General features: G+C 32.6%; 3 protein-coding genes and 1 long non-coding RNA gene across 5 annotated transcripts; 3 read left to right on the forward strand and 1 right to left on the reverse strand.

The window, feature by feature from the left end:
* Position 1: 1 nt before the first annotated feature.
* On the reverse strand, positions 2–4,007 carry LOC137811366 (1-aminocyclopropane-1-carboxylate synthase 6-like). Its single transcript, XM_068613064.1, has 4 exons — positions 2,622–4,007; positions 2,422–2,547; positions 2,169–2,329; positions 2–1,334 (listed from the first exon to the last, which is right to left on the reverse strand). The coding sequence occupies exons 1-4, from the start codon at positions 2,973–2,975 to the stop codon at positions 488–490; spliced, it is 1,488 nt and encodes a 495-aa protein (XP_068469165.1). The 5' UTR covers positions 2,976–4,007; the 3' UTR covers positions 2–487.
* LOC137811367 (uncharacterized) lies at positions 3,541–5,696 on the forward strand. Its single transcript, XR_011081054.1, has 2 exons — positions 3,541–3,684; positions 5,444–5,696. It is a non-coding gene; the product is annotated as an uncharacterized lncRNA (long non-coding RNA).
* Positions 5,697–8,618: 2,922 nt separating this feature from the next.
* Positions 8,619–15,355, forward strand: LOC137811368 (protein TPX2-like). Of its 2 annotated transcripts, XR_011081056.1 has the most exons (19): positions 8,626–9,026; positions 9,129–9,263; positions 9,571–9,663; positions 10,061–10,202; positions 10,569–10,677; positions 11,070–11,120; positions 11,375–11,472; positions 11,563–11,638; positions 11,722–11,784; positions 12,084–12,170; positions 12,433–12,491; positions 12,581–12,659; positions 13,837–13,902; positions 13,996–14,058; positions 14,229–14,306; positions 14,402–14,446; positions 14,579–14,661; positions 14,744–15,005; positions 15,100–15,355. XR_011081056.1 is itself a non-coding variant. In XM_068613065.1 (18 exons), the coding sequence occupies exons 1-18, from the start codon at positions 8,831–8,833 to the stop codon at positions 14,760–14,762; spliced, it is 1,542 nt and encodes a 513-aa protein (XP_068469166.1). In that variant the 5' UTR covers positions 8,619–8,830; the 3' UTR covers positions 14,763–15,014. The 2 variants fall into 2 exon arrangements, 1 of the variants encoding a protein (XP_068469166.1); XM_068613065.1 differs by lacking the exon at positions 15,100–15,355 and having other exon boundaries at positions 8,619–9,026; positions 14,744–15,014.
* Positions 15,356–18,895: 3,540 nt separating this feature from the next.
* Positions 18,896–22,376, forward strand: LOC137811369 (subtilisin-like protease). Its single transcript, XM_068613066.1, has 3 exons — positions 18,896–19,373; positions 20,147–21,283; positions 21,419–22,376. Exons 1-3 carry the CDS (start codon positions 18,932–18,934, stop codon positions 22,078–22,080), a joined length of 2,241 nt encoding a protein of 746 aa, XP_068469167.1. The 5' UTR covers positions 18,896–18,931; the 3' UTR covers positions 22,081–22,376.
* The last annotated feature ends 2,656 nt before the right edge of the window (positions 22,377–25,032 follow it).

Raw genomic sequence — 25,032 nt, forward strand, 5'->3', positions numbered from 1 at the left:
CTTTACAAAGCTGGAAAAGGATATGTTAGTCTCTATTATAAGTTTACAAAAAAAATATGTGATTCCCTATTATCAGTTAAAAATAAATAAAACAAATGTAAAAAAGGAAGGTGAAGAATAAAAATAAAAAACTACTATCATGCCCTTAAGGTGATAACCGAAGGAGTTTTTCTTTTGGTTCTTTTCACACTCTTCTCTCATTTCAAGCTGAACACTCTCCTTTGATTGCACGTGAACCCAAATGGGAAGACTTCAGAAATGATCTACCAGTTCTGACTACACATTGAAATATTTAATTCTTGAAGCGTAGGTTTTAAAATTACAATTTACAACCTATTATTTTGAAGCAACTCCATCGCATAACAGGTCATCCAACTCCCCTTGATGATCGATTATTCCTACGAGGATGATGCTGGTTCTCCAAAAGAATAAAGAATCAATAAACCAACTAAATTTACAGAAGTAATTGTCCGCCCATCAACTATGTTCACTTTGCTGAATCAGAAATTCTCCAAATCCGTTCCATCACTACAGAAATATCCTTTTCAGTTGATGTAGCAAAACAAAAACGAAACCATCCAGGTTCAATACAGTGACATGAGGAACCCGGGGTAACATTGATCTTAACAACATTCAACAATCTATCCCACAGCTCAAGCTCCCCCTTTTCACTGTAAGACCGAATCAACCTGCTCATGTCAGCCCAGCAGCAAAAACCACCACTGCCCCTAGTGCACTCAATTCCCAACTGCTTCAACCCTGTCACAAATACATTATACATTTTCCGCAGCCTCAATCTGTTAACCTCAATAAACTTTTGAACAAAAGTTGTATCTGAAAGCATGGAGATAAGCAATCTTTGAGTTGGGACAGAAACAGTGGAGAACCTTGCCAATTTGGTAGAAGCAGCCACGACACTGTCATTGTAGGAGTAGATAACACCCGCCTTCAAACCTGGAAGAGAAAGCTCATTGGATAAATCAAACACTATATGAACTCTGTCCCGATCATGATCTTCTGCCTCCATGATTTCTGCCATGCTCACAAATTCTTCATTACCATAAGTAGAGCCTGCAAACATTTCATTGGAGATTATGTGAATGTTCTTCTCTCTAGCAAAGTCCAAAAGATCCAACAGTGTTTCCCGATTCAACAATTTGCCAGCAGGGTCTGAGGGGTTGGTCATTATAATTCCACGAACTTTTTGACCACGCATCTTTGCTTGATTGAAGGTTCTCTCAAGTGAAGTTATACTTAAATTGAAGTCATCAGCACTGCGACATGGAACAGGTACTATCTCGGCTCCAGTGCGCCATTTTACAACCTCGTCAAAACTGCATATTGTATTTAAAAGTGACAAATAATCCATACATAACTTAAAGGAAAAAATTTCTTTGACACAACATATATTTCACACCACATTATAATAATATTTTAAATTAAAAAATAAAATAAATATGATTAAAATATTATTTTAAAGATTTGTCAAATGAATGGTTTTTACTACACCACCCCATAACTTATTAGTAATTGTATTTAATTCATCAATTATTTATATTTTATTATTATTATTATAATATAATTGTCAAATAACTTCTTTGTAGTATATCTCATCCTGTAATCTATTACTTTCTCTTTTATTCTTTTTTATGCAAATCAACATTTTGGATCAACTTTGGGATGCATACAAAAGTTAATAATACTTTAACAATCCACAATTTTTTTATACAATTTCATTATAACTCTCAATATTATTATTTTAATATTATTTATTATATATATTTATTTTTAAACTCATTTGTATATAATTTTAATATTTTTATAACTATATTTCAAAATGTCTTCCTTTTTTTTGAAAAAAGTCTGCAACCATAATGACTTTTAGTTAAGGTACATATGCAATTTTCTACAATACACAAGTAAAATACTGTGACAATGCTATTACAACCCCAATTTAAAAAGCCTATTAAGGTTTGAAAAAAACTGCCCGTGACTCAGATTATGACCAAATGTCTTTTTAGAGCTTCGGCAACTACAGTTGCAGTCACATAGGCCATTATTTATAGTATCATGACAAGGATAACGACAAAACTGCCACTGTAGCTCCAACTTAAAACCTTTTCTGCAACATAAAATGAGAAGTCGAGAGACGGGGAAGCGATTGTTACCCGGGGCTAAGAGGCGTGGGAACAAGGAATGCATTTCCCTGATCTGCTAGGCAGAAGCTCAGAATCTCAATAGCAGAGGTGGCACCTGCAGTCAGTACCATTCGCGAAGTGTTGAAGAAAATCGGCTTTTCCAAAACTTGAGGCATGAAACCAGCCACAGCCTGCAGGATTAGACGATCAACATAGATTGTTTGTTCATCTAACTTTCTCAGCAACAATCACTTCATCATATAAAATAACAGACAAGAATTACCAGTTTAAGCTCCATCAATCCATCGAGAGGTTGGTAGGGAACAATCCTAGAAATGTTGAGAGGTGTTCCTAATATAGCAGCGCTTCCGTTGCAGTGAATCCAATCTTGAATAAAATCAAGAGATAGCTACAAACAGCAATACATAACAGAGTGAACTATAGTTCGATTGCGAAAACAAGAGAAGAGAAGAAGTCACTTACGGTGTTTTGGTGCAAAGCGAGTTGAATAACACCATCGGGATTATGAGTTTCGTGGTAGGGATCATCAGCGACCTTGTTGAAAGCTAGATGGTAAGAAGAGTTAGCAGCGGTTATGGAATTGGCTCGAGGGGAGACGTAAGCAGAGGCAGAGGAGTGCCTTGGAGTGAGAGAGAGAGAGCGGTGGAAGGTGGTGGAATCCTCCTTGTGGTTGTGGGAGGGTGGTGGTTGGTGGTGACGTGTCTTGGTTTTGAAGAAGAGTTGAAGAAAGTAGAAGAGGGCACAAGGAATGACCGAACCCCAGAAAAGACCTCCTGTGCCTTGAACAACCCCCTGCAGAGGCACTATCACTCTCATCTCTCTCCTTCTACTCCTCTAAAACCATTCCTCTGTTATCTTACTCATACAATCAAATCAAAGGTTCTAGATAGAGCCCAATGCAAAACAAAACAAAACAAACTCTTCTTGTTGTTACTTGTTAGTAGCGTGTGGACACTGAACTCAACGCAATCAATTCAATATACTCTAATCTCCTTCTTTGGGATAGCCTTACAATTTCTCCCTCTTTTTACCCTATCACCTCTCTTTTTAAACTCCCATCATTTTACTCTCTTCTCTTTATTTCCTTCTATCTCCTCTTTCCGCGAACTCGCTGTATCATTCCCAAAAACCAATGTGGAATGAAGAGAAAGAATCAACCAATCCATTTCCTTTATCATAACTACAAATTTAAACTCTACATGTGCATTATTCTCAATTCATGGTGTGGCCAATTGGTTTATGCACCGTTCAATTTGTAGGTTGATTAGAAAGATAGATAGAGAGTTGCAACAACGTAGGGCAAAGTTTATCACGGGTGATGAGAAGAACAGTGTGCGAAATGAACGGCAGATATGAAACACAAATGCGAAGTAAAGAAACAAAAAGAGAGAGTATCTGGGCCACAAAATGACATCGCTCACGCACAATCTATGCAATGATTCAGGTAGGAGAGGAGAAACAAACAAAACATCATTGAGTGGAGGAATAAGCTCTGCAAATCATAACGCTCATAATCTCAGCTCAGGTACTCCATCTCCATTTTATGTGAATTATTTTACAGTAAGTTTTATATGGTAAGAGAGATTACAAAGGGAAATAATTATAAAGTATATCCATTCAAATTACACTAGAAAGTTAAAAAGAAAAAAAAAGAAAGAAAGTTTGATAATAGAAGGCAGCGATTGAAGTTAGCATGATGATGATATGATCCATAAGATTTTTCATTTGTGCATAAGAACAGACGTGGACGTTTGCGGTTGAGGGTTGGATGAGAATCCGGTTGCGTGTAAAGCCATTGCTAACAAACAAACCGTTCACCGTAGCCTGCCAGAAATTTCAATATACCACACAATTTTTTTTAATATCAAAATATTAAATTAGTTTTATAGAATTGTATATGCCCGTTAATTGATTTTAAATTATTAAATATATTTGTCTCTGATTAATTTATTTTAGATTTTGATATTATATTTGATTTATATCAATTTAATTAAAATTTTAGATTTAATTAAATGATTTAAGAGTTTCATTTGAGCATGTCACAATGTGAAAATCATTTACATGGTCGTCTAATTAAAGTTGTTGATTTTTTTTTATGATAATTACTTCAAAATATATATTTATGTTCAATGTTATTTATATGTGATGTCTTTTTTCGAGATATCTATACTATAGTGTGAGCTTTTCGAATGGTTGAGCTTTTATAAAAAAAAAATTGATACTCATATAAATAAGAACATATGGTGATTTTAAAAATAGATTAATGAAAAAATAGATTAGATTTACTTATGATATTTATAGATTTATTTTTCTATATATGAGTCCAATAAAACAAAGTGATTACTTCTTGTTCGTACATATTTTTCCTAAATGTGCCCTATTATTTCATATATTTGACTGTTAGAATTGAACTATAATATAACTAAGTAGTTACTACAAAGTTATAGAATAAATTGTTATAACTAATTTAGAGGTTTTTTTCACTAACATAATAAATATATATATATATATAAATTATCTTAGTTACTGGAAAGTACCAGTATTAATTAATTAGAATTTAAGATTTAGGGTTTATATAATATGAAAATTAAATTTATAATAATTCTATTAGAATTATGAATATATATAGATAGATAGTTAATGTTATAATTTAAAATTGTACCATAGTCATAAATAATAATTCGAACTATAAGTTTCGCATCTGAATCATAAAAACTAATAAAAAATAAATTTCATTCTAAAAATATTGAAATAAAATCCAACTCTATTGATACATTTCAATTTGGTTTTCATATTTTATAAAATATTTTATTTGTTAATTTAATAAATAATTTTGCATTCATTTTATTTATTTTGTTTTGATCTAATTAAATCTAGGACATAATTTTTCATTTTTAAGTTATCATCAAGAAATGACTTAATTGCTTAAAATATATAATAAATAAACATATACAAAATTATAAAATCGAGGACGGTGTAAATTACAATCTAGCCTTACACTTGATTAAAATTAGTTAAAATTTATTAATATAAAATCAATCTAATCGGAAAAAGAACAGAAAATTTATCACAAATACATCATCTCTTTCTAATTCTCCACACCAAATTGTTACCTTGTGTTTAAACTATAGAAGCATTAACAATATTTGAACTCTATATAAATACTAGATAACAATTTTTTTATCTGTCTCTACCAAACTTTATGCTCTTTACTATCTTAATCAAAGTTGTTCCAAAAGCTGCTAACTTCACCCTGAATTTCTGCATCTCTGATTTCGTCACAGTATACAAAGATTATGCGTAATCTTCAAAGAATTGTGAATCCAAGGACAAGTTTCCAAGAACAAGTTAATAGTGGATAAGAATGAGTTTTTCCACCTGGTATAGAAAAATATCCCAATTCCTCTGCTACTACTAGCCATTAGATATTAACAAATTTATGATTTCTCCATCATTTAATTCTTGGCTAGCAGCTCCAGTGTCTGTAAAGAGTTTGAAAGCAAAGTACTAAATTAAATAGGTTCATAGTTTTTAAAATTTGTAACTTTTCAGTTTTTATTTTTATTTTTATAAGTTTTATCAAAAGTTTATTACCAAACGAAAAAATTGATAGAAAAAAATTAAATCTTTCAACTTAAAAGTGAAATATTTTAAAGACTTTAATTCGATTGTGATTAGTTTCATCTAAACTGTGTTATTGGATACTTGATATAACGCTGAATATTATAAATCTTTCATTTAATCAAAATTAAATATCTTTCATATCTAGAGATAAAAAAAAGTTGTCCTTGTAGAAATAGTTCATGTGATACATTTGAAGGATAAATTAAGGACATTGTTTTACTAAAGATAGGAATTTGAGGTGTGTCTTTGGCTACCTTAGTAAAGAAACACAGATTGAACCATAGTATGTTATTTGTGTTGTACACACCCACTTTTGTGTTATAGATGAACACTAAATTGGGTGGAGTTAGGAATTATAAATAGTCTTTTATTTAGATTGTGATGACAAAATTTATCTCATGTGTTAGTATATGTAGTACTATTATTTATGGTACTTTTTGTACCTATATGACTGTATTTATTATTTACTGATAAATGAATTCTGACAAAGATTTAATGTTCTTTTATTATATAGAGTTTTTGTGATATATTGGTGGACGTAGAGAGTATGCATAATATATCATTATACATCATGTTATATGTATAATAAAATTTTGACATAAGTAGGTGCAATTATAATTAAATACGTATATGGGAAATTATACGTACACGTACTCATAGATGGAAGACATTTGAGGGAGGTTAGGTGATTTGAATGAGGTCCCTGTTTGACATCATATAAGTTATGTGCACTCCTTCCAAGGTATCTTTTTAAATTAGATAACCTTTTTGTGTGTCAATTTACTTAAAATGGTGTTGACATGGTTTACGCACATAAGTTTATCACTAGATTTGTTTAATATCTCTCACGTACTTTCCCTTGTAATTCGGAGGTTTCCACGTGTCCAGATTCTATTCGATATCGAGATTGTATTCGATATTTAGATATTTAGGTATGTGGGTTAAGTTTATGATTAATTCAGAATTAATAATTTGGCAGCATAATTAACAAACACTGAGCAGTAAAAGATAAAAAAAATTATGATTAGAGAAACCTGAATATATGTGAGCATAATTTAATTATATACACATGTAAGTAAGAGTTCAACACAATTACAGGCAAATATTCTAAAGTTAAAGTTAAAAGGTAATTAAATGAATAACCTTTGACACATAGGGTGAGAAAGTGGGTTGTGCTCGTCAATCTCCTGGGACGGTTTAACTTTTTGAATTGTCGTAACTCACATTCCATTACTTTTAATATTTTTAAATAATAATATCATGTTTTTTTTTAAATAATTGTCAATATTTTATATAAAACTTTATTAACAATAATTTTTTTATACTTGATTCATTAAATTTTTTTTATAATCATATTAAAGTTTAATTCAATTTTACTTATTTTTCTTATATTTTTATTTTTATTATCCAAAATTTGATATTAATAATTACAACAAAAAAGTTACTAAAAAAGAAAAAATATAAAAGAAATTAAAAAATGACCCAAGAATGGGTTACCAATCTCAGCCGTATATGCCCTTACTTAGATTAAAATTAACTTAAGCATTACAATATTATTGCACTGATTCCAACCGCAAGACTTGATTGAGATATTAAAGATTGAAAGACAAAAGAAACCGAGATACGTAATGTTTATCCTCTTGATCTTTGTTTTTATTTTGATAAAAATGAAGTAGAACAATTTTAAAAATTTATTATAACTAAATTTAAAATGCAAAATTCATTACAGTCACGTGTGAAAGAGATCACAACTTTTTTTATTTAAAAAAATAATAATTTAAATATCACAATTTTGATTATAATTTAATCCATCTATCTTGGATCACAGCACAATTAAACCTACAATAATATTTTCATAAAAGTCAAACTACTAACTTTACTGATTGGTGGCTTGAATGTTAAGGAAAATAATTATAACTTAAAACATATCTCCTTTTACTATTTAAAAATATAACAAAACAAACACAATTATTCCATTGTAATTTAGCTTATTTGAGTTACACCAATTTGATTCAAAAATTGTACTGTAAGAGCAATATTGCTACGGGAATTGCTGGACCACAATTTAGAATCTTGATGTCACCTATATACATTTATTTTGATTTGTTTCATATTTTTACTTCATCTATTGTTTATTTAGTTATTCAATTATTAAATTCATTTAAAATAAACAAAAATTAAGTATTCAATTTAATTAAATTAATTTATTGGATTATTTAATAAAAGATAAACAACGCACATAAATAGGAAAGGTTTAAACAATGCAAAACAAAAACATTTTCAAAAATTATTTTTGTTATCTATTGTACATTGACTATCCCTCTTTAACTTATAATAGAAGGAAAATAATCTTTCAAATCTTGTAATGTAAAGTGACAATTCCTGAATTAGATGAAGGATAGGTTGGTAAAAAAGAGTTAGGGATTGTGAAAATCAAACAGGATGTGCCACTGGCAAATGCAACTTTTTGAGTTGGCCAGCCCAGCCCAAGAAGGAATAAAGAGAGCCGTTAGGGAGAAATTGGTTTGGAAATATGATGGATTACGAAAGGTGAAGGAGGGGCGCCGAAATTGCAGAGTCTCTGAGCAGTGACCACACATGACGCAGCCCAAAGCACCACTTCCCTTCAAATTGTAGGCCAAGGGCGAATCCGTCCAAACACACTGTCCCATACAATTCAAATTTTGGATCGTTGGTCGTTACTCACTTACTTCATGCGGGTCCCACACTAACCAGACAAACAAAATTACAAAACCAATGCCTTCTCATTTATATTTTACGTTTATCCAAATTATGAAGTAATTAAAATAATAATATAATACTATTTCTCTTTCTATTCCCTGTGGCTGTGGTGTAATTACCAAGCCTCAACACTCAACTGAAACACTTCGAGAGTGCCAGTGCCAACCTTTCTTTCAGTTCGCGAGTTTGAACGCACACAAAACATTTATTTACATTAAATATAATACAATATAGTAATAATCATGGCGCTGCGATTTCACATTTGAACCAAAACCTATCTCAGCGGGGACGAAGAAGGCACGGCAATGGTGATGATGATGATGATGACGGAGGAGGAAGATATGGAAATAGAAGAGCCACAGCTGTTTGTTGCTCATGAGATTGACTTGGATTACGAGTTCGACGCAGTTCGATTCTTCGATTTCAGTCAACAAGAAACTCCTGCGCAAGCTCGCCAAGCCCAACTCTGGTTTCAATCCGCCGTCAGCTACCCTCCTTCCCGTCCGTTTAACCCTCTCTGTCTTCCTTTCTTTCATTCCTCTTCATAAATGACCGTTGTTCGCTAATCACTGTTTTTTTTTTTTTTTTTTTTTTTTATTTCAGCTTTTGTGGCGAAGCTAGTGGTGGGAGAGGACGAATCAGAGCGTCTGGAATGCGCAACCACCGTTCACGGTGCCAAGCCTGATAATGTTTTGTCAGGGATTGGATTTTCCCGCACCGTTTTTCACCATGACGGCGGTATGCAATCTACTTCCCTTATTCTCTTGATTTACTCTCGTGCCGCTAAGCACAGTCTGAGAAATGTTGTGCGCATTTGTCACTTCTACCTTTAACTTTATGCTCATCTTAATCCTGATTTTTCAAAACGACATTCACTTTGATCCAAACTTTTTTGTGCAAAAAGATTAGGGATTAGTGTGAGAATTTTGTAAAGGACTATGATGAACTACACTTGCAATGACAGAAATAGGAGAGTTGACTCCAATTTGTTATTAATAAATATTTTAGAAGGAGAGCTCACTGATGTATGTTTTCTACTCGCCAGGTTCAAAAGGAGGGGATGAGAGCGGGAACATGTCTGCCTTTCTGAGTGGAGTTCCACGGGATATTAGTGGGAAACTGTTACCAGTAACTCCAGGTAACTAATCTTATAGATGGCGTGATGATGAATGTGCTGAGTAAGGAGAGACAGTTTTTAAGTTTTTTTTGTTGATATAGCATCCTGTGATGAGCCTTCCCACGCATAAACTGAATAGTGGCACCACTTCAAATCTGGCTTCGTGAAAAAAAATATTCTTTAAACCCAATTTGGAGTCCGAGGCACTCATATCGTATGAATTATGAACCTGGTGGTCTATGTTCCAACCATTTTTTTTAAACTTTGTTTTTTATAATCTATAAATCATTAGATTCTGCTTCTATTATTTAGGACATTATGTTTTTGCATTTTTCTTTAAGTATTTTTCCTCTTACCTTCTATCTCGACCTGTTTTTTTCCACCTCTTTGAGCTTGACATTTAATTATATCTTTCCAGGACTGACCTTTAGCAGCAAGACAATCAATAGCAATTTGAGCTCTAAAGTTAAACCTGCTGTCGTGAAGGTTTCAACACTAATGAAACCTACTGCTAGTCAGTTGGCTAAGCAAAATCGGCCCCATCAAATTGTTAGCTCAAGGTGATTATTGGAGAAACTTGCCCCTTTGTCAAGATTCAAGGCATGAATTATTAGTAAAAAATCAAACAGTCAAGCACCACTTGATTAGTTGGCAAGCACTTTTTTTAAATGAATTATATCACTGCATTTTGCCATGAGATGTATTTTTGCTAAAAAAGGGTGCTTTTATTTAAATGCTCTCTTGCTTGGATGGTCGCTATGTTCTTATCAAGTATGCCAGACTATTACTGCATTTATTCCCTACTTACTCTCAAGTGCCGTGATGTTTAATGGTACAATTGTAGTATCTAGCTTTCTCTATCCATGTATGTAAAAAAACTGCTTTTCCTTATATCATCTACAACACAACTATTCCCTTGCCCTCAGGTTTCAGAAAGCACAAGATCAAAACAAAAAAATGAATTTGTCTACCTCTTTTGGCATAGAGTGTCAAGCTGCCAAACGACAGAAATTAGAAGGTGGCACCTTGCACAAGGTCTGTAAATTTGACTAATCTACTTCTGCCTGTGATTATCTTTTATAGCTGAAGTGCCAACTGTTACTTTTGTCTCTGATTGAATGCTTGGATATAAGCCAGAAATTTAGCATTTAGTGCTGTAAAATTTTGTGCAGATCTTAATAAGTTGCTGGTGATACATTTGTTGTTAACATTGTTTTCCGTTCTAATGTATAAAAAATGCTTAAAGAAAGTTTTTGAGAACTTTTAGAATTTTTTCATGGTGAACTTAGAATTTGTTTTGCCACCATGTTTGCCAGGTAGCATAAGTACTTGAAACCATGTACTGAGAATTTAAATGTGTCTTTGCCGGCATTCCATTTATTTTTGACAGGGCAATTGAAATTTCTTACTGTATCTTCTTATGATAGGTTGGTGATGAAAAGCAGCAAGTTAATTTTGTCCACAAGGCACCTAAGAAGGTAAGGATTGTGATGCAGAGACTCCTTGAGTAGATTGTACTTTTCAAATATACTTTTGACTTGCCATATTCTTTCCCATGTATATTTTTGTTGTTATCATTATTGCTCTCCCTATTTGATTTTCTGTAAACAAAGCACAAAAATCCCATCCTCATTGTTTTGCAAATTTAATTTGCATCGCTAAAGTAGTTAAATTCCTTAGGGAAAAGGGGATTGTATTTAATTAGGGTTTGATAATTTGCATATACTTGCAGGTTGCAAGTGTTGATCAAAATTCTGGACATTCCAAGCTGAAGATTACAATTCCTAGAGAGCCTGACTTAGAAACAGCTCACAGAGCACAAAGGATTAGGTTTGTTATTCTAGTGTAGTAAAATCTTTGTGAAGATCATTTTTACTCCTCACATAATTGAAGTCAATTTATTATACACGTGCTTTCCAGACCTAAAAAAGCTGCAGAGGCAGAAGTTGTAACAGTGGCAGCCCCCAGATTCAAAGCCCGCCCTTTAAATAGAAAAGTTGGTACCTGCTATGTTTAGGTTAATTTTGCTTGTAACCTTTTACGTCATTTTTCCCCTAACTGATTATGCTCTTAATCTAGATTCTAGATGCTCCTTTGTTACCATTTTCCAAGAGGAGCACACCACGATTGCCTGAATTTCAAGTAAGCTCTTGACATTTTCTTTCATTCTCCATCCAGTTTCATTACCATTTCATACGCAGAGCATGCAAAGAGAAACATAGGTTGAAACTGTGTTTCAAGTACAACATGGACTTCATATTTATTTAGTCAATATAATAAACACAAAGATTCAGTTTTCCTAATTGTTATACACACAGATTTGGTACTAGAGACTCACACTAAACACAATAAAACAGCACGTGGAAAAGAATTGAATCAATTATTTACTGGAGAAAGCATTGTGTATCTTGCTCATGTTCTTTTTATCTCTTGCTTCTCAGGAATTTCATCTCAAGACACAGGAGAGGGCTATGCAGCATACATCTGCCTCTTCATCATCTTCACTTCATTGCAATGATTCATATAAGGTTTTTAGTTCGCACAATTTTAAATAGCATATTAATGTCTCTTCACATAATTGTATTATTTGATTAAGCCAATCTCATTCATTTTTCTTTTACCCAACATATGAATTACATTGGTTATGAAATTTCTGAAGCTTCAATTGCTTGTGATTTTTTACCTAGATTTTCTTGCTTTAGTTTTTCGTTACAAAATATAGATATGTCAAACAATTGTTTCAAGATAGATGTGAATAGTATGTGCGAAACTGAACTTTGCAAGTTGCAGGATTCGGACAAACCTACCGCTGTTTTTGCTCAAGAAAATAGAATCAGGGATTTGAGAAGGTACTGTGATGATAAATGCAGAATTAACATTCTGACTCAATAAATCATGTAACAGTGATCTAACTTCAAAATACTCCCTTTGCATACAGGCCATCTGCCATGGGTGCTCAAAAGCATAATGTTTTGGATTTTGCACATAGTTTTAAAGCTCGGCCTCTTAATAAGAAGGTAACCAGATATTAGCAATATATTTTGTATGAAGATACCTGGACAATAAATGAAACAATAAACTTCAAATTATATTCCAGTTGTTGTCTGAGTTAAGATTTTCAAATTTCTTAACTTTTAACCAAGCTTATATCTCTAATTAAAATAGTTTATACAATTTTATCTCTTCAAGGGATATATATAAGTAAATTGCATAACGAATTGGTTTTTTATCATAAAATGTGTGTATATCATTCATGCAAATACAATTTCAGTTATATCAAGTTATATCACCCGTCAAAGTAATTCTTGGTGTAAAAAAAACAGGCCCTTGGTCTTCAAAGTAATTCAATTTGATGTATTAAAGCAGTTATTTTGAAAATAAGAAATGTGTTGCAATTATTATATTATATAAAACTTGCCATCCGTATCTAGATTTAAAAAGGTTGATTTAGTGTCTGGCTCGATTTTCTTAGAACTTAAAAGCTTAGTTAACATTAAAAATAATAACTCGAAATGCTAAAGATATTTGGTATTCTGTAACTATTTAAGCTTAAAATATAATATTTCAGGTTGAAATAATCAAGAAGGAAAAAGAAGTCAAAACCAAAGCTCCCAAAACTAGTTTTTTAAGAGTTCCCTTTTAGAACTTCTCTTCATTAAAAAGTAAATGTTTTTTTTTTTAAGTTACAGATCTTAAAATTCTGCTTGGCATAACTTCTTGATTTAAGGAGAAGCAAAACCCAAACAAGTTATTGCCAGGCACTACCATATCATTACCTAGTGGGTGATCCGGTTGGCATTTATTATACGTTCGTGGCCTAGTTTTAGTTATGAATTGTATCTTAAAATTGATATTTATTTTCATGACGAACTCTTAGGATTAACATCAATTATTTCTTTAACATTTTTTCTACCTGTGAAACTCAATTCATTGTACTTAATCCCAAAGTCAAAATAAATTATGTAAATGGACGTATGGTAACTTTTGTTAAACCATCTTTTGCTTATGATTTTTCTGTATTTGAAATAGTTTGATCTGTGAAAGATGTGTCAATGAAAAAGTGGGGGAATTCACACGAATTTCTATAAGAATAGTTCATTTTCATTCTCTTACCTGCATCATGTATGTTCTACCTTTCTTTTCCCTGTTGTTTGTTTGGTCTGCTGTAGTACCAACTTTAAAGTGTCGATGCAGATTTTTTCAAGTAAAGGAGATATTGGTGTTTTTCGGAACAGAAAGCAGGAAACCACTGTGCCAATGGTGAGTTGGTTTGCTTGTTTTTTCACCCTTTAATAATAACGGTAGAATGGTTAAAGAACTTGTCCATATCACATCTTACTACAATTCATACAGGAATTTAATTTCCATACGGAAAAGAGGATTCAGCATAATCCACCAATTGAACTCTTTAGCAAGGTGAATTCAGGCTAATCTTTTTGTGTCTCCTTATATATATATTTTTTCTTTACTGCAATTTCTTTTAATTTACTCCTGAGCCATTTTTTGCATTGAAGGTACTAATTTTAACTTTTGATTCGAGATAACTAATTTATTCTCATTCATTTTCTATTGTAAAATGTTAGCAGATGTCCCTAACATCCGAAGTCCAGTCAAATAATGGATCTCAGTTGAAAATGCATCGGCATTCGAAAGTGTTTAGAGAGGTTTTCATTCTATAATTTTGAATTGAATATGACGATCATATATTGTTTTTCATTTGTCTTGGTATCATACTGAGTTGTTTCTTTCTGGGTGCAAGGATTCAAAAGAAAATATAGGGAGTTCTTTTCATGGGGATGCAAAGGTACTAATAGCTCTGCATGAAGAATACTTTAGCCTATGATTTTCATTCATTTCCATTTTTGCTTCTTCCCCTTTAACCTTTGTATGCTTTTCATGTTAAATATTCATCTTTTAGCTGACACAATTGGTGTAGGAAACGCCTTTCATATTTGGAGGAAAGCAAAGTGGGAGAGAAGGCTGCGTCCGTGAAGCTGGTACTCTGTTAACTGCGAGGAGGTATGCATAATTGGTGCTGCTGCTGTTTATGTTCGGTAAATTTGATTAGCTATATTATCCACTTTCAACTCAAATGGTGCAGGAGCTTGGGTATTCGATGACGGCAGTATAAACATTATTGGCCAATGTAGGAAACAAGATTGCTGGGAAAACATGTCTCTACCGAGCAACATCTTCGATTACAACGTAGCTGAGTCTAACAGGCGCCTAACAACTTCTCTCAGATTTTTTTTTTCAGTACACATATCTTAGAAAATTACTGTTAGGACAGAAGTTAGCATACGAAATTCTGCATCTTGTACAACTTCTCCTAGATCACAATCCATTAATAAAATCGTTAACAGGCATTACTACATGGCTGAATCTAACATGCGCCAGCAATCTAACATCCTGTACAACTTCTCCTAGATCACAATCCATTAATAAAATCGTTAACAGGCATTACTACATGGGTGAATCTAACATGCGCCAGCAACTTTCTCAGATTTTATTTTTCGGTACACAGAATCTTAGAAAATTGCTGTGAGGACAGAAGTTAGCATACTAAATTATGCACTTGTATCTTTTTAAGCCCAATAAGTAGATGAATTAATGAAATATTATACTTGAACTGATTATAACATCGATCAGCCAGCCAAAAATGTACTACGTAGCTCCTAGTTATCAAATCTATACATTTGAACCAATATTCAAATTGGGAGTGATGGACAATGGTTGTTTGGCAGGGCACTGAAGTGAAGTCAAGCCACTGATTTAGTTTTATTTATTTATTTTGGAATATAGGGTTGTTAAGATGAATTTTTTTATTTATTTTGTAACTTTGGATTCCTGCCTCAGGAGAATCGACCTCAGAAGTCAGATGCATTGGTTTGGAAGTTTTCCTTAGTAAATTGTAACAGATACTAGGGATGGAGGGATAAACTTTTGATAGAATGCAGGAGTAGCTGCATATATTTTTCTGAGAAAAATTTTGTTAGACACTATGAATATGAATAGTAAATAGTAAATAACATAAGAGACTGTTTGTAATAATATAATAATATTTGAAAATAAAAATAAAAATAAATAAAATATTAATTTATTAATGTGTAAACTGTATGTTTTTACTGTTGAAAATGTTAAAACATTTTCTACTTTTCTTCGTGTCAAAACAACATATTGTATAGAGAGAGAGGCAAGGCTGAAAAACAGAATCAAGCACGGCTCAGCAAGGATGATTTCAGGCCTCGATATTGGGCCTACACGCAATTGGGCTACTCTGACACTTTGTTCGACTTTTGCTTCCTGCACCCCCATAGTGAATATAAAAGACCAAAATACCCTTGACTTGTAATTTTACTTAACCTGATTTTTCCTACTTTTGCTTTGACCGTGGATTTTTGGTTTGCAGTAGACAACTGCTTTCCACCACCGTTGGTTGTGGCATCATTACAGTCCACATTGTCATCGTTGCACCTCTGTTTCTCCATTGCAATTTTCGTGAAAGAATAGGTGAGTGAGTGTTTTTATACGCTTTGGAATCATGATCTGGGAATTTTTCAAATTGATTATTCCGAAAGCTTCTCGGATTGTTCTTTCAGAAGTGGAGGTACATAGTTGGTGTTTTGAATTGATCATTCCGGAACATTTTTTCAAAATATCTATTATGGAACTTATTGCTCAATTCAAAGGGTGGGAATGGATTACAAACTATATAAAAGAAGCTACATTTTCATACTCCAATTGGTATGTGTCCGAAAACATGCTTAAAAAGAAAGTGTGTAATAAAATTCACATAAGTACATAAGGATATAAAAAGTGTATAAAATATTTCACATACAGAAATAATATTTTTAATATACTAGTAATATTAATAATAAAGTTATTTATTAAAAAATTACATACAAATTTTTTTCCTTATGCAATATTACATACAGATTTTGTATAGATAATATTAGATATGTAATAAATTCATATATAATTTTTTATATATCTCATTATTATTATTACTAATATTATTAGTATTGATATTAATATTATTAGTATTATTATCAATATTAATATTGTTATTTATTTAAATAATAATAATAATAATGAATAATGATAACACTATTATTATTTTTATATTAATATTAATAACATTAATAATATTATTAATATTAATAATATACATATAAAAATGTTTGGAAACATTACCTATCATCATAATTGGTATGTACTGCTGAATTTATGGAACATCTATGGTTGATATAAGTTTTGTATTATTTTTAATGTTTTTTTTAATTTTTTTGAAAGTTACAAAACCCAGAAGAAGAAAAAACTAGTGAGATACAAAAATGGATTACAAAACTAAAAAAAATAATTATTTTTGCATTGAGAAACGTGAAATACAACGAATCTTCTTGTTAAACCTCTCATACATGCTCAAACAAATGATAAAACTGTTCTTTCAAATTTTGTGGCTGGAGAAAAACGAAAGTGTTGTGGTTGGAAGGGATGTAAGGAATACGACGGTGCAACTGAAGTTATCTAAAAATGTGAGATTTTACTTCATTTAGAGTTTTTTAATTTTTTAAAAGAGTTAAAACAAATTTTTCAGAATTGATAGGTGCATGAAGAAGGAGAGAGAAATTGCCAAAGTAGATAGACAATATTATTAGTAAACGGATTTGGATATCTGTTCATATATAATAATCCATATGTAAATTTTTTAATATATATATATATATATATTATTTTATTATTTTAAAAAACAAGGAGAAATTTATGAGTATAAAATTTGTGAGTGCCGATACACATGACAGATAAATTGACATCACATTAAAAATACCCACTTAACATTCTAATAAATTAATATTTTAATGAATTTTACTTTATTTTTTAATTTAAATTTATTATATTATTACAAGGAGGTGGGTGTTTTTTAACATTGACAATATCAAATAAACTTGAAGTAAAATTTATAGAGAAAAAAAAGAAATAGTCACTACAAATAATTGAGTGTTGATAAGTTGATACCGTGTATAATAAAAACACTTAGTTAACATCATAATAAATTAATATTTTTATTATTTTTATTTTATTTTTAATTAAAAATATTAGTATATTATTATAAAGAGGTGTGAAGTGACTATTTTTTACTATATTTGCAGTTGTCAAGAAAACTTTATTTCAAATAAGTTATAGAAAAAATTGTATATATAAATATGTAAGTTGTCTAATTCATTGAGAAGGTGAAGAGTATACGATATGAAGTAAAGTTATAGAACACAGCTGTCGGTAGAGTGTATTCTCCGCCAATTAATTTATCACACATGAGTTAGAGCGAACATTACCATGTTAGTGCCTTAACCTAACTATTCCTTTTCTTACTATTTCGTTAGGGTTCTACTTCCACAACAAACCGTCTTGGGCCAGCAAAATTATTGTAAGAAATTACGCCTTATACTTGTCTTTTTTTTTCTCATACAATACACTCTACCACATATAAACATATAAAAGAGAGGTATTATGAAGTGGATTTCAAGCCTAACTCAATCTCATAAAATCGGCTCATAAGGTTGATATTTGCACCCACTTATATACAATGCCTTAATCTCTAATCGATGTGGGATCTCCAACACACCCCTCACGTCAAGAGTGACAGCTCGTGTGTGAAACAACATATTATGGGTGATCCGATAACGGTCCGATAGTGAGTGACTTGATAAACCCAACAAACACTCGTTAGGATAGGCTTTAAATGACTTTGATACCATATTACAAAATAGAACAGAGATGAACAAAAGAGTAAACTGAAGACAAAGGATATGATAATAAATATCTCTTCTTTCTTATTATTAAAATCAAAACAAATGGTCTGAATATGTATAAGTTGATACCAGAGCCAGGTTAATATGACAAAAAATATAATTTCACAACTCTTGAAAGAAGAGTTAAAGTTGTATAAAACTCTTGATATAATGAGTTTAAAAATAAATATATATAATAAAAAATAAATTTATAATTAAATGATATAAAAAAAATATTAAAATAATAATATTAATTGAGTATAAAAAATTGAAATTATCAATTTATCATTAAAAAAAAAAAAAAACTTAACTACACCAATAATATTCCTTAATTACTGCAGGCCCATTATTTCCTTCTTTGTTTGCTGAGTGTGGTAAAACTTTGACCAACTGGCCATTGTTAGTCACAATCATTGTGTTCTCCTATATATATACATAGATGGGATTGAGCCAACCTCAACCCAAGTAATTATCATTTGTTCCAAATTAAATTCCCAACGATGGAGAAAAGCAAGTACGTGTTGGAGCTTGCGTTTCTTCTGGGTCTCGTTTTCATGCTTAGCACCATGGCAACTTCATTTGCCAAAGACCATGGCAGCAACTTGCAAACTTACATTGTTCACGTGAAAAGGCCAGAAAGTAGAGCTACCATTGAATCAGAAGAGTTACATAAGTGGTACCACTCCTTCCTTCCACAGGCCTCCAACAAGGATCGAATGGTTTTCTCTTACCGCAACGTTGCCTCTGGATTTGCCGTGAAGTTAACCCCAGAAGAAGCCAAAGCTCTTCTAGAGAAAGATGAGATTGTGTCAGCTCGTCCTGAAAGGATACTTTCTCTACACACCACACACACTCCATCATTCTTGGGGCTGCGACAAGGACTAGGATTGTGGAATAGTTCCAACCTTGGCCAAGGCGTCATAATTGGAGTCATAGACACAGGTATATACCCTTGTTCCTATGATGTTGATGTTAATGAAGTTTTTCTTTGGTGGAATTAAATGTATGATGTTGATGTTAATGAAGTTTTTCTTTGGTGGAATTAAATGTATATTCTTGATTTTGTTATTCTGATTGGTGTTTTATTATATGAATTGTATGTTTTTAATTAAGTAACCGGGTGTTTTCAAGTTTTCCTGTTTAATAGGTTGAGTTTATGGTGTAAGGAGAAATGTGAGGAATTATGTAGCATAGACACAAAGAGAGACATTGATATACGTATAATTTTTAAAATGTAGGACACGGTAAATAGATCTATATATTATATAATTATAAATTATATAAATTGACAATAAAGATTTATAAGTACAAATATATTTCAATTTTTTTTGGAGCAGAAAAATATTTTTCATGACTGGTTCAAAATTATTTGTTTCTTATTTTTATAATCATAATAAAAATTTATACAATAAATTTGAGTTTTTAAAAATTAATATATTTTTCATTTTTTAAAATTGTGTTAGAACTGTGTTACAATTGTCAGAAATCCAATAAATATTTTTTGAATTAGACACTTTACGGATACATGTCTTACAAGTATCATACGAGTATGAGTGTCGTTGTCTGCTACGTGTATCTGACACCGACACGTCAAGAAGAGTGTCCAAACTTCATAAGTCAAACTTTATAAGTCGTTGTTTTGTTGTTTTATATGAGATTATATCAACTTTGAGTGGTTGAGATATTTATTTATTTATTTTTTATAAAAAAAACAGGTATATACCCTTTCCATCCATCTTTCAACGATGAAGGGATGCCACCTCCACCACCAAAATGGAAAGGGCACTGTGAATTCACAGGGCAAAGAACATGCAACAATAAACTCATTGGTGCAAGGAACTTGCTCAAAAGTGCTAATGAAGAGCCTCCTTTTGAAAACTTTTTCCACGGAACTCACACCGCTGCAGAAGCCGCGGGAAGATTTGTAGAGAACGCTAGTGTTTTTGGCAACGCTCAGGGAACTGCAGCAGGCATGGCACCTAATGCTCACTTAGCTATGTACAAAGTGTGCAATGATAAAGTAGGGTGCACCGAAAGTGCCATCTTAGCCGCAATGGACATAGCCATTGATGATGGTGTTGATGTTCTCTCTCTTTCCCTTGGATTAGGCTCTCTTCCATTCGTTGAAGACCCAATTGCCATTGGTGCATTTGCAGCTATTCAGAACGGAGTTTTTGTTAGTTGCTCAGCCGCAAACTCTGGCCCTGGGTATAGCACTCTCTCTAACGAAGCCCCGTGGATCCTCACCGTTGGTGCAAGCACCATTGACAGAAAGATAGCAGCATCAGCAGTACTAGGAAATGGTGCAGAATATGAAGGGGAATCTCTGTTCCAACCCGAAGACTTTTCCCCTACTCTGCTACCACTTGTGTATGCTGGTGCAAACGGAATCCTCAACTCCAGCTTCTGTGTCCCAGGATTCTTAAACAACGTTGATGTGAAGGGAAAAGTGGTGGTGTGTGACATAGGTGGAGGATTTTCAAGCGTAGTCAAAGGACAAGTAGTTCTGGACGCTGGTGGCGTGGCCATGATTCTCGCCAACTCACAGTCTCTTGGCTTCAGTACTTTCGCTGTTGCTCATGTTTTACCTGCTGTGGAAGTTAGTTACGTTGCTGGGTTGGCCATAAAGTCTTACATAAACTCAACCACCTCACCAACTGCAACAATCTCGTTCAAAGGAACCGTCATTGGCGATGCACTTGCTCCCGCAGTCGTTTCGTTTTCTTCAAGGGGTCCAAGCCAGGCTAGTCCCGGGATTCTAAAACCTGACATTATTGGACCAGGAGTCAACATCTTAGCTGCATGGGCTGTCTCTGTAGACAACAAAATCCCACCATATAATATTGTTTCAGGTGACACATTACAACCTTAACACTACTATTTTAATATTTATTTATATCATTTAATTATAAATTTTCTTATTATTATATATATTTATATAAGTTAAATAGTAGTATTATAAAAACATCATTTCCTTATTGTTTCAGGAACATCAATGTCTTGTCCTCACCTTAGTGGTGTTGCTGCATTGCTGAAAAGTGCACACCCTGATTGGTCCCCTGCGGCTATAAAATCAGCAATTATGACGACTGCCAACACAGTGAACCTGGGAGGACAACCCATATTGGACCAGAGGCTTCTTCCTGCTGACATATTTGCCACTGGTGCAGGCCATGTTAACCCTAACAAAGCAAATGATCCGGGGCTTGTTTATGATATTCAGTCAGATGATTATATTCCCTATTTGTGTGGTCTGGGTTACGAGGATAGAGAAATTGGAATTCTTGTGCAGAGGAGAGTGAGGTGCTCCGGTGTAAAAGCCATACCAGAAGCACAACTCAATTACCCTTCGTTTTCTATTGTGATGGGGTCTGATACACAGTACTACACCAGAACGTTGACCAACGTTGGACCTGCAGAGGCAACTTACATCGTGGATCTTGTAGTGCCTTTGGCCATGGGGATGAGCGTGAACCCTAGTCAGATAACATTCACAGAGGTGAACCAGAAGGTTACATTCTCTGTGGAGTTTATCCCACAAATCAAAGAAAATAGGGGCAACCATACTTTTGCTCAGGGTTCTCTCTCCTGGATCAGGGTGTCTGACAAACACACTGTTAGAATCCCCTTATCTGTTATTTTCAAGTGATGGATACTTGCATGCATGCATGAGGATGAGGTGATGATGATCAAGAAATAAAGAAGGGATGAAAGATTAATTAGGTTAATTCAAGAGTTGGTCCTTGTTGTGTTAAGATCATCTCTGATGGTTGAAATGCACAAGTTGTCGTTTATTTTTTAATGGAATAGTTTTCAAATCAAATATAGTGTTTGTCTTTAATCTTCTGCAGGGTGGACTTCATAAAGTTTGTTGAAATAACCCAATATGATATTATTTGTATTCTTCTTCAAATAAACTGAGATCATTTTCTCAAATTCTTGAAATTTGTGTGTAATGTATCACCAAATTAAGCCTAGGGACGAATAATGTTTCCACAACTTCCCCCATATTTTTTTTTTAAACAAGAGCAGAGATTAAAGAAAATGATAATATTTTTTTATATAAAAAAAGCATTTCAACAGTATCCCAACTCTTATAACCAACAGATCTTTTATATAAAGCAAGCAAAGCAAAAAACCTCATCCCAAAAAAGGAGTCAAACTCTAACCAACCAACGCCAAAAAGAAAGGATAGTCCGTGCACTAAACCAAGGCTAAACCACTACGGTTTCAAACCCCCAACTAAAAACCTACTTCTCTTCGAGCCTCTTACACTGTCCAACAAATACTCATTAGGATAGATATTAAATGATTCTGATACCATATTACAAAGTGAACTTTAATCTTAACTCAATCCCATAAAACCCGCTCATATGGTGAGGTTTGCACTCATTTATATATAATGAAATATTTTCATCTCTAGTTGATGTGAGATCTCCAACATCAGAATATGAAAACTAAACTAAACAAGAATTTCAATTAGAGAATAGAATTGAGTCATCAACATTCGTCCAAAAACAATTATAATAACATAAATTGGAACTCAAAAATATCAAACCATCTAGTGAAGATTGATCTATTATAAATATCGAAGAATAAAACTTTAATTGCAAAAAAACATCATAACTAATTATGAAATCACAATAAAATCAATTCAAAAGAATTTAACATTCATGTGAAGGTAAAACAAAAATTACAAAAAAGCAAAATTAGAAAACTATAATCCTCATGAACATGTATCCAGTGTGGAGCTTTCTTCCTTTTCACTTGAAGCTTATATTTTTTATAGGTTTCATTGCTCCAAGTATATCAAAATTATCACTACAAGAAAATCGTTAAATAGAAACTAATTGTAAAGATAAAAAATAATTAGTTGTTATATTAACTAAATTAGATATTATTTTAAAGACTAAACAAATTATTGGTTTCTAAATAGTTTCTATTATTGATAAATAATTTCTAAATTGGTATCTAACTAGCTACCAAAGTTTTTGTTACCAAATTTAGAATCTAGATAATTGGTAGTTAATTAAATATTAATTTAAAAACTATTTACCAAAAATAAAAATTAATTTAGAAATCAATAATTTTTTTTAGTCTCTAAAATAGTATCTAATTAAGTCAATATAGCAACTAATTATTTTTACTCTTTAAAATTGGTTTTTATTTAATAATTTTCTAGTAGTGTATATTTTGTCTCACATGATTTATTTTTATTTAGGTATAATTATCTTATTTGTTCCTACCCTTAGGATCATATTCAATTTAATATAGTGATTTTAATATATTTTTTAAAATGTATTCAAATTAATTTTTTCGTTCAGTCACACTACGTCAAATACTAGTTATGTTATAAAGAGATGAAATTAAAAGTTCTGAGGTGTCAAATAGTGACTTCCCCTAGAATCATAACTGGATAGCATCTCCTCCCACCCTTGTGACTCGTGATCAAGCGACCAAGCCACTGGTGCCAGTACAACTCTAATTCCCGTGAGCTCTCCCTTAGGCCTAGATGATAGATGAACATCCCAACTTATGTCAATCTGATGAAGAATGCATGAAGAAAGGAAGTGGAAACTTTTGTGCTCGTTATCCCAATCACTATATGGATTATGGTTGGTGCTTTAACTCTGATTCTGAAGCACTTAAAGGGTTCTTGGCAATGCCTAGAGTAATCTCCAAGTAGTGTGTATGGCTGTGAAAAGTGGTGATGCACATATGATGCGTCTACTACTACTTCTATGAATAAAAGCTTGTGATGCATTTACTGCTATGAATAAAAAGACTGCTCCATCCAACTCCTAGTTTCTTACTGTAGACTCCTGGCACATGAGTTAATAAACAAAAAGGTTCTGATATTTTCTTTTGTTGGAAATAAATACGAAAAAAGAGACAAATAGTTACCATCAAGAAAAAAAATTGGTACATTGGTGAATCAGCGTTTTAAGCTAAAATAAGAATTGGTTACTTAAAATAGCACTGAATCATTAATCTTAGAAAATCTGATTCCCTGTAGTTGCAATGGGAGTGGAAGTCTCTTTCCTTTTCTTTCTTCTACCTCATAGATCAAATAAACTGACAGTAGCATTCACAAGCCCCAAAGCTGAGCAAGCTCTGTGCCTTTAAAGAATATCTTCAACACCAATATAAGTTATGTGAGAATTATCATTATGAGTTTAATCTCTTGTGTATTTGGAGTTTTAATGTAGTGGGTGAAATTATTTTTTGGAGTCGTTTTGGCTAAAACTTAGATAACTTTCTTAAAGCAACAGAGCACCAAACAAGGACCATAACCATAACTTAGGTTCACATATGCTAGGTACCATACATGATCGGCGTCACCACGGGAGTAGGGCAGGAAGCAAGGGGAGAGTTCACCGGAACTAGAGCTGGTGGGGAGCTCATTGGTGCCGCGCTGTCGGAGGCTTGGTCGCTCATTTGGAGGAGTTACTTCGGCGGGGTTACGATCTTACACTTGACACCTCAATCTCTTAATCTCATCTCTCTTATTCATATAAATAGCACTTATCGTTATAAGGGGTGATTTAATGAAAATAACCAAATTGGATAGTTTTTTAAAAATAGAGACCAATTAATTTTT

Source organism: Phaseolus vulgaris, chromosome 2 (genome assembly GCF_000499845.2).
Source record: "Phaseolus vulgaris cultivar G19833 chromosome 2, P. vulgaris v2.0, whole genome shotgun sequence".
In the NCBI taxonomy this organism is placed as follows: Eukaryota; Viridiplantae; Streptophyta; class Magnoliopsida; order Fabales; family Fabaceae; genus Phaseolus; species Phaseolus vulgaris.

Coding starts and splice junctions, on each gene's coding strand:
- LOC137811366 (XM_068613064.1), bottom strand. CDS start 2,975: ATGAGAGTGATAGTGCCTCTGCAGGGGGTTGTTCAAGGCACAGGAGGT. Junction 2,548..2,621: donor TCGCTTTGCACCAAAACACC/GTAAGTGACTTC, acceptor TGCTGTTTGTAG/CTATCTCTTGATTTTATTCA. Junction 2,330..2,421: donor GATTGATGGAGCTTAAACTG/GTAATTCTTGTC, acceptor CTAATCCTGCAG/GCTGTGGCTGGTTTCATGCC.
- LOC137811368 (XM_068613065.1), top strand. CDS start 8,831: ATGGTGATGATGATGATGATGACGGAGGAGGAAGATATGGAAATAGAA. Junction 11,785..12,083: donor CACGATTGCCTGAATTTCAA/GTAAGCTCTTGA, acceptor CTTGCTTCTCAG/GAATTTCATCTCAAGACACA. Junction 14,447..14,578: donor CTTTTCATGGGGATGCAAAG/GTACTAATAGCT, acceptor CAATTGGTGTAG/GAAACGCCTTTCATATTTGG.
- LOC137811369 (XM_068613066.1), top strand. CDS start 18,932: ATGGAGAAAAGCAAGTACGTGTTGGAGCTTGCGTTTCTTCTGGGTCTC. Junction 19,374..20,146: donor AATTGGAGTCATAGACACAG/GTATATACCCTT, acceptor TAAAAAAAACAG/GTATATACCCTTTCCATCCA. Junction 21,284..21,418: donor ACCATATAATATTGTTTCAG/GTGACACATTAC, acceptor TTATTGTTTCAG/GAACATCAATGTCTTGTCCT.